Source organism: Melospiza georgiana, chromosome 11 (genome assembly GCF_028018845.1).
Source record: "Melospiza georgiana isolate bMelGeo1 chromosome 11, bMelGeo1.pri, whole genome shotgun sequence".
In the NCBI taxonomy this organism is placed as follows: Eukaryota; Metazoa; Chordata; class Aves; order Passeriformes; family Passerellidae; genus Melospiza; species Melospiza georgiana.
Window position 1 is genome coordinate 11,622,281 of NC_080440.1, and position 9,726 is coordinate 11,632,006.

Consider the following 9,726-nt stretch of genomic DNA (forward strand, 5'->3'; position numbering starts at 1 on the left):
CACACACTCTCTAACTGTGTAATTAGGGTTCAGGCTCTGAGAGTTCAATTTGAGGAAATCCTGAAATTGTGCAAACCAGCTGTTACAAATAATCCATTGTGAGTGAGGATTATCCCCAACACTTTGCCTCTTTCAAGTTTTGCTCTTTTTTTCCTTCCCTCGGGAGGAAAGAAAAATGTCTGCCTGTCATATTAAAAGGTTACGTTTGCCTCGGATAAAAATTATTTTCTACGTCAAATATGCAGCGTTAACTTGTTCTCTGATGTTCAGTCCATTTTTAGCATTTGAATGTTGACAGGAAACAAGAAGTTGTTTGTAGCTGAGTCTTCTACCTGCAGCATTCAAAGAAAGGGAATAGGATATTTTGTTTACAGAAGGGAGAAGCAAGTTCAGTTTCCCACTGAAACTCTGCTTGTAAATTCCTGAATGGAATGGGAGGTTTGGCAATAGTATCAGCAAGTCAAGAATAGTCCACTAATTTCTTAATAAGTAATGAAGAAAGGAATATTTTCTATTCCCAGGGTAGCTGCTGGTGTTGCCTCAGTGTGCTTTTTCCTAACAGCATGGTGAGGATCCTGAGCCAGCACTTTTCCAGCAAACCATGGCAAGTATCAGTGCAGGGTAGGATGGACTTTTCATTTTGGCCTGAAAGCAAAGTTCTCGTTAATTGGGAGCATTCAAAGCTTTTAACATGATTTTTTCCCCCCCATTACAATTCCTATGCTGTAAGAAAACTGTGTAATCATGCATGCAGATACTTCCATATTCACCAGCATAGTTTGCAATAGGCTTTTTTTACAAGTTTGCACAAGAGAAGGGAGTTGTTGAAGTTCAGCAAAATAAATTATTCTCCCTGGCTGTGCTGGAAAGCCTGCCCAGCACCTATATTATTACACCTGTTTTCAATGATGGGTTATCAGTTGCTTAAAAATTGCTCCTGTCTCTGGCTGGGCTACAAGGAGATACTGTATTATCTTGCTTCTCATCTAAAGTGTCTGGCATTCAGTCTTTAAAATCTTGCATTCAAACACAATGTTTCATTAGCTTTGAAGGAGACAGGACTATTCCTAAATATTGAAGAGAACTGTGAAAATAGGAAATGGAAATGCAGAGTTGGGAAATCTGAAAAATGAAGTTGGAAAAGGGGGAGAGAGAGATAAAACTCCTGAAGGGCTGAATAGCAAGTGCAGTTGTGAGTCAAGGAAGGAGGAGCTGGACTTCAGAAAGAAAGAATGGGGACTGTTCTTGGAGACCTATAGAAGGAGCAGGGAAGCAGAAGGCTTATAAGGAAAAAAGTCAACAAATCTGACAAGGGATGTTCATAAGGAATGACAATATTAAGTGAAGAAGAACGTGTAGTGGAGAAGTTAAAAGTGTAAAAGGCGAAGAATAGTCCAAGGTTACAGGTAATAGATGAAATAAATATTTATATGAGGCAAAAGCACAGCTCCTTCACCCTGCTGTTGGGTGAGCAAAAGGAATTAGAGGAGCAGATACTGCGTCAGCTTTCATCCTCCTTCCAGCTGAAGCAGGAGTGAAAACAAAGCAGAAGTGAGCCTGGTTAGGTGCTGTGTGTGGGTGTGTGATTTGTGTCGGGGCTGGCATTCCAGGCTGGCTCTGTGGAGCCCATCCTGGGCACAGCAGCTCCAGGGAGGGATTCATGGGCAGAACCTGTGTCCGTGGGAGTCATGCCCTGCAGGCACGGAGCTGAATTCATTGTGTATAGATAAAACTGGATTTTAATCTATACACAAGAAGGTGTCCAGAGTTCTACAGTATGAAGTGGTTAAAATCTGTGTGTTTCCATGCAAATTTCTTGTGTGAGCAATTGTAAAACTCGACACTGCCATTCATTTAACTGTGTAAGGTACTGCAAATCACTAAGCTGTTAGCTTTTTATTTGTGAAAACTGTATAAAATACTGTGGTTTTCCTTTATTTTGTGCATGTGAAATTGTTTTTAGACTTGGAAATTGTTTTCCCTGATTTGGTATTGCTTTTTATTTGAACTTCAAAATGCATTGTTTTATTAATATCGCTTACAAATGGATCAGTTGGGACTAAATCCTTCAGGCCATTCTGAGACAAAGGATATTAGAGTCTGTATTTTTATCTGTTAATTATTAACAATAGTTGAAAAGAATGAAGTAAATTACACTGTTTTGCAACTAGATTTTCGTATCTAACCTGAGTTAGTGGATGCTAAAAGTACATTTTGCATAAGACCTTGTCTGGGCACTTCTTACAGACATGGTTTTGATGGGAAGGAATGAATTTGCTAAGCCTTCACATATCTTATGTGCCTTTGAGGATGGCCCATTAATAATATTAATACGTAGGTATTTTTCCATTGTTGTATGCAAGGCATTTTTTAGAACTTTGAAGCTAAAGTCTTTTTTTTAACACATGGACCTTTTCAATTTAATCCATTAGCAACTTGGCAAAATAAAGTAATTGTCCAACAGAGGAAGAAAAAAAAATCTATTAACATTTGCTACAAATCCGAGTAGTACAGGCAGCACTTAATTAATGGAACAGATTTCTCACTATGTGTTCAAGCTAACATAGCTATTGTTCAGCAGAGATTAGACCCTTAATGTAAGTAAGTTAAACTAGACCTCCATCTAAAAATATCCGTCATTTCAGCTATTAAAGCTCTGATGTCTTCTTCGGTGACAGATATATTTCCCTTCATTTCCTTGGTTTTGTAAAATGTAAAGTATGCATTGTGTGTAATGTGAGAAATCCGCAGAGGTAGATGAAACCCCGATTGTGGCTGTCTCTCTGTGCCTGCCCCTTTGTGCTGCTCCCTGTCTCAGAGCCTCCTCAGCCCTGAGACCTGCTGGCACCAGAGCAGAAAAACAGAAAATGCCATTTGTCAGGGTATGATGCCAGCCACCTAATCTGTTTGCAGGATGAGGGCCATGGGATCTGATTAGGTAATTTAGATACCATGTGAGTTTAATAATACCTGAGCTGCCTCTGGCTGTCAGCCTGTCACTTCACTGGTAGAAACTGCCACTTTCTGCCATTTTTTCTGTAAATTCTTACCTGGAATACCTTATTTAGTCCAAAGAGGTGTTAAGTGCTGCAGGTGAGGTAAACCTTTACTTCTGTGTGGAAGTTAGTGATAGGGTGGAGGAGGTGGGATGGCTCAGTTTTAAATGCGTTTTCCCCAGCAGAATTCCACATGCAGCATGTCTTTTTTCTCAAAAATGGAATTTTTCAGACATGAGATGTTTGTTTGAGCACCACAGATGCTGCCCCAGGTTTCAGTTGTGCTGGGCCATCCAAGCTCATGTCACTGGTGGGTTTGAAGCTCAGTTTATCCTCGGTGGTTGTTTCACCCTCGTGACTGAGAATTCCCTGACTTTCTGCAGCATCCCAGCACCTCTGTGGGGTGAGAGGCCAACACTGCCATGTCCCTGTGGGCAGAGGCAGCCTGGGTTCTTCAGATACCCATAAGGGGAAATTTTGGCTGCAATTTTAATGCCACATCTCCTCCCTTCCTCTCTCCTTTCCGCCAATTACCATTTTTTGGAAATTAGCGTCTCGCAAAGCCTGCTAACATAAATAAAAGTGTTTTAGGATTTGTTTGCTTTAATTAAAATGTGTCTTTCTGAAAGGATTTAGTTAAACATCTTTCTTAAACAGTGCTGTGCCAGTAACAGCAACATTTGTAATAGTGATAAGACCCAGAAAGGGAAACCAACTAGAAAGCAAAATGAAATGTTTCTTTGTCCAAAAAATAAATGGTAGTCTCAGGAAAGCAGAGGAAACCCTGTGCAGGGACAGTTACAATTAGGTTGATCAAAACAGTAGAAAGCATAAAATATTAAATAAATTCTGCAAAGGTAGTGAGTGGGGCTGTGTGAGGTCACTCTCTCTGGTGTTTTTATTTTGTTTTCTCCTTTTTTGACTGTTGCTTTTTTTTTTTTTTTTCCTAGCAGCACCCACTATGGTCTCAGAGCTTTCCAAATAGGAAATAAGTTGCTTTTCATGTAGTGATAAATTATTTTTCGTAGTGAAGATGGAGTGATTGTAAGGGTAATGATATTAATGGGATTCATATGAAAGCATCCAATTAAAAAATCAAAACAGCTGCATCAAACATGACTCTACAATGTAATAAAATCATATAATAAATATGTGGTCCCGCCACACCATATTACCTAGTTTGATTAATTGAACCTTACGTGTGCAAAGATAGTCATTATCAGACTTCTCAGCCATCAAGGAAGAACAGTCTCAATTATTTTCACAATGAAATAATCATTGCTTTTTTTGTGTCCTGCCATCTGGAAAGAAAAAACAGCAGCTGCCATGACTGAAATGCATGATCTTGCAGAACTGTACAAAGTTGATTGTGCTTGATGCTGGACTCCTGCAGCCTTAGTGAGGGCTGTAATTTATTTAGTTATATACATAACAGGTTGATTTGCTCCTCTTTTGGACTGTTGCACTTTTTTCCCTTTCTTTTTCTTTTTTATTGCGGTTTTTTTTGGGAGGGGGTTGTTTGTTGGTTGGTTTGGTTTTTGGTTGGTTTTTTTTGGGTTGGTTGGTTGGGTTTTTGTGTGTTTTTTTTGTTGCTGTTGTGTTTATTCTTTGTTTTTTGTTTTTTTTCCAAATAAAGACCCCTCTCTCTGTGAAAGTCTCCTCACTGCAGGGCTTTAGGGATGGTTTAGAGCCTCTGGTTGTGAAATGGCAATTGGGAGCTTCCTGGTTTTGCTTCAACACTTCCTCATTTCCTCCCTTCCCTTGGCCGTGCGCTGGGAATGCTGCTGGGACAGTTTGCTCCCTGACACAGCAAGATGAGAAGCTGGGGCTGTGTCCCCCTGCCATCAGCTGAGAGTGGCCCTGGCTGTGTGTGAGCTGGAGCAGTTCACCTGTGCTGCAGACCTCCTGTCTCCAGTAAATCATAAGCATCTCAATCTTTTTGTCAGGCCGTGATACGAGAATCCGCATCTGAATTTCAGTTTGAAGGGAGAGAGGCTGATTAAGTGTTTGAGATAAGGTTATGTGACACCACAGGTTAAAAATACCTGAACTGATTTTGGCCCAATGCCTGAAAACCACATTGGAGCATATTCAGGTGGCGCTGGAAAAGCTTTGAGGAGTTTGTTGCTTTCTGCTTTATGCTTCTTCAGGAGTGGTCTTTTAAGAGCTGCATCTCTCTTGTTTTACAGCATTTCTTTGGACTTTGCTATCTTGCTTTTCTTATCTAAAATGTTACCAATGTGTTGAGTTATAAGAAAAAATAAAGGTGTAACAAACCCTGGCTGTTTAGGAGGAAAAGGACAAATACTTTTGTTTGGCACAAATGCCTGGAGAAACAGATCCCCAAAATACTATGCAGCTTAATTCTCATGCCCCTAAGCAATAAGCAGTGCAAGCTGAAATCCCTAGCAAATACTTTGTCTTAACAAAATAAAAACAAAACCACAACAAGCAAAAACAAACACAAAACCTGTATAATTTACAAAGTGTAAGTTATAAAGAAGCAGTGTGCTTCAGGTAAATCCAGGTAAAATAGATTTAAAGAAATTCAAGAATCTTCTGAGCCTTGTGACTCTCTATAATTTTAGTGTTTTACCAGTTGTTTTTTATTCATGACTTATATTTTTATAAATATTCTCAGTGATGACAAGAAACTTTGGGTATGTGTCTAAATAATAGGAAAGGCCTGCCAAGTAAAAGACTGAGACCAGGCAAGCTGGTCTGGCTTGTTTAAATTCTTGCCTGTGTTTAATACTTTAAAAGCTGTAGATGGACACTGAAGGATTCAGGATACTGCACTGGATTTGTGGTATCACTGTTATGAACTTTATGTTTAAAGACTTCTCTTATTTTCTGTGTAAACTATCATACTGCAGGAGTCTTATACAGAAATTTTACTTCCCTAATGCATTTGATTTACTTTATTTTCTTTTGTTAATTTCAGAGGAAAACATGCCTGCTCATTTTTTCTAGTTCTCTGAAATGTGATGTTGAGTGTGTTTTTCATGTGTGTTCTTGCTCTTTTACAGATGGGCTGAAGCCAGACACCAAGATGCTGCTAACTGCTGCCTCCAAGAAGAAATCCAAGGGAGGGAAGGGGGATATGAACAAAGAGGATGAAAGCAGCAAGAATGATTCAGCCCAACCTGTTACTATCTCTCTTATCTTTAAAAGATATGTTTTTGACACACAGAAGAAAATGATTCAGTCCTGAGGAAACAAGAGAGGCCTTTGATTACACCTTAAAGTCCAGACCCTGAAATGCATTGAGGTGGAATGTGTTTCTTGTCCAAACACATTAGACCTGTTCCTTCCTCCCAAACAGAGCCTGGAAGCTTGTGCTGACTGTGCCCCCTTCCAAAATCTCTGCAATCTCATATTGTTCTGTTCAGATTTGCTTATTTTGTCATCTCTGTGATGTGCATCTTTGTGGCATCTCATCTGGCCCACCTGCCAGAGGAGCACCCTGGGTGCACATTCTAATTGCACTGTTTGCCTGGATAATTGTGGTGAAGTTTCTCTTGATTTAGAAGTTTGCCACCAAGTCAGGATGTGAATTTCATGTGATCCACAAAGTGAAGCTGATTATTCTAGGCTCACTTCCTTGAGCAAAGTGGGAGACCAAAGGCATACTATTGAATAGGTGAGAGCTAAAATGGATATTTCATGTTCCTTCAGTTGCAAATATGAAAGATGCGGTCTGAGAGATGGTATGGATGTTTTTTATAAATACAGTTTATATCTAGAAATGTTTTTCATATTAAACATAATGATCTGTATAGCTGAGAGTCTTGATTGTTCTGTTTGCTCTTCCACAGGTTCAGAATTTATCTTCAGTGACATTTTATGTAACTTTTTTTATTTTCCTGCCTGTTCTGCAATGAATCCAATGCCATAATTGTTTTCTTTTTCCTTTTTTTATTTTTTTGTGACCAAAATGCCTTTTGTGTGTGAAAGAAAAAGTTGCCTCTGGAAACAGTCAAGGGCTTTGTTTCATTAAAATAATGATAGAAGATTGCTGCATAAGCCTTGTAAAATGAGTGTCTCCAAGATGCTTTAGAAACCATTAGTTTTTAATAGGGATTTCATGGCTGCTTTAGCTCTTTCGCTCAATTTCGTGTCCTAGGCTCATGAAAAGGAGAGCAATGGTAATATCCCTTCCTTGTTGCATACAGAGTATAGGACGCCTTAACATGAAAACGAACAGCAATCCCACAGGTATGAAAGCTGCAGTCTGGAACAGAAATTGGACTCAGGCTTGGCATCATGGCAAATGTTGGTTCCTGCCTTTTGAACAAAAAGAGTTCCTGCTTGTTGATGCTGAATGGCAGCCTGTGACCACTTTGCTGAAGTCAGCTCTAGATGGTGACCATATGTACAATGTAATGCTGCACATGGAGGTAAATAATTCCTGCATTCATTCTTATTAATCTTATTACTATATCCCTTGATGGGCACGAGTCCATCATGATCCTGATTTTTTTCCAGTCTTTCCCTTTTAATTTCTAGGTAGCCAAAGTGGCTACAGATGGCAAAGTTACCAGCTGTTGAGAGGATATTTACAGCTGGACACTTGTGAGACAGAGCAAGCCTGGTGTCTAAACTAGGCTGATGGTCCCCCTTTGAATCAGAACAGAATTAGTGCTTTGTGTAATAATCCCAAACAGTTTCTGCTGAGTGAGTCCCAGCAAAGCTTTAGCACATCCCTTAAGATGATGGGGAATGCTTTCAGTGTGATCCCAGAGGAATTAGGCAGGCAACTTCAGCTATTGGCTTAACAGAACTTGTGCTGCCAACCTTGCTGGAAAATGTTTCCTTCTGTCATGGAAAAAATGCATTTCACACCCCTGTCACCTCTCCCTCCCCATTTCTCTCTTCTTCCCAAACACCCCCCAAAAGCAGTCTTTGGAAAGAATATTTATAATGTTATCTTTCTTTTAAGCCTTTATCAAATCCTGTTTTGTACTCTGCACTGTTAACTCTGCCTAAGATACTGCAGTGATGAGCAGAGAAACAGATGACATTGAAGGAACAGTGCTACTATCATCCCAGGTTAGTCTAATTATGGGTATAAAAATCCTAATTAAATGCTCCTAGTTATTAAGGAACTTATACTTGTATCTGTATAGTTCTAGTGTCCTTGCCAAATTTTAAATGGGTTGCTAATTTGGAGTATTGGAAAGAAAAGGGGAATGATCAGGAAAGGTGCTTCCAGAGTTGTTATCCTTGCACTTAAAGGATTTTGTCTCCTCTCATTTCTAAGACACCTTTGAGTAGTTCTGGAGAGGAGGTTGTCAGTGTAAATGGGGGTATGTATTTTCACAAAAGCCTATCTGATGAATGTGTTCCCCCCAACACCGTGGATTGCCCTTAACAGGATCAGTGAGTCTGTTGTTATGGAACTTGATCCCTTTGAAAACTCATTAACCCTGAACACTTAGATTTGCAGTCCTCTGCTTGGCTGAAAGGACTCCAGTGCAGGGAGTCCCATGGTTTATTTGCTTGGGTACTCCAAGGGAATGAGCAGCGATAATTCCAGAGCTGGACCTACATCCCTTTCTCATCCAGTCTCTTGTAAACATATTTTTAAAATCTCCCTCCTATCTTCCATTTCATTTCCAGACTAGCATACTAGCTTGGCATTTTTCTTCCATCTTCTCAGTGCTCAGTGCCTGATCTCTTCCTCAGTGCTCCCATTTCCTTCTTTGCTCATTGCTGCTCCCTGCTCTGGCTCTGCTCTTTCCCCACGGCAGGGCTCCCACGATGGTTGCTGGAGCCCAGTGAGGTGGGGAAGGCTCTTGGTCTGCAGCTCATCCCAGTTCCTGTGTGCATCCTCTGTTCAGGCTTTGACCCTGGGCAGCTCTGATGGACCCACAGGAGCAGGCAGTGCCTTCCCCTGTCCCCCTGCCCTGCCCTTGTGCCTTGGAATCCTCTGCAGAAAGCCCCTGTCACAGAGCCTCATCCTCTCCTTTTGCTCCTGCTGCAGAGGTCTGTGTAGGACACACAGCTGGGGAGGGATCTCTTGAAGACTGGGGTTTGGTTTTGTGTTTCTCTCAATGTAGAATTCTAAAGGGAGAACCTAAGTGTGCCCAAGAACTTTGATTATAATGTGCTATTACTGCAGATCTCTGGCTACTGTCCTGAGGCTGTTGGATACACATTCGAAAAAGGGTGAAATGGTGGAACAAAATGATTATGGGAAAATCAAAGCTTTAAAAGACATTTGTAGGATGAACAGATGTTCAAACATTCTTTTATTTGGTTTCCAGACAGACGTAGAGACTTTCCTTTCATCCTCATAATCAGTGCATTATGCTGTAATTTGTAAAAATGGCATTAAAAAAATATTAACAGGGTCATATTGTGATCTACTGACTCTGTGTCATTAAGCCGTGAAGTTAAGAACGGCAGCTGGGAGCAGGGGTTAAATGTTGCAGAATGTACTGTACTAGCATATATTGTCAGACTGTATTATAATGAATCCAAAATGGAATAAAGATGTAAGGAGTTTTTTTAATGCTCCTAAGGTTGTCAGTGTTGCAAAACTAGAAATTATTACGGCTGTGCAGATGTTTGGTGAGTAATACATCTTCGGGCTGTGGAGAGACTAGCAGGGAGAAAAGCTTCGTTTTTACAAGCCTGTTTTCTACTTTTCCTTGGAATTTATTTTGGGACTGCAGTCTGGCTTGTGATCGTGCCAGAGGTCTGGAGCCAGGAGGGTCAAAGCTGT

At 40.4% G+C, this 9,726-nt stretch overlaps 1 protein-coding gene across 1 annotated transcript in view; it reads left to right on the top strand.

Annotated features, from left to right (window-relative positions):
* Positions 1-9,513, top strand: part of EEFSEC (eukaryotic elongation factor, selenocysteine-tRNA specific) — a 123,327-nt gene extending 113,814 nt beyond the window's left edge. Inside the window, exon 7 of the mRNA XM_058031843.1 lies at positions 6,026-9,513. Within this exon, the coding sequence (XP_057887826.1) occupies positions 6,026-6,210 (185 nt within the window). The 3' untranslated portion in view covers positions 6,211-9,513. The remainder of the gene's footprint in view (positions 1-6,025) is intronic.
* Positions 9,514-9,726: the final 213 nt, after the last annotated feature.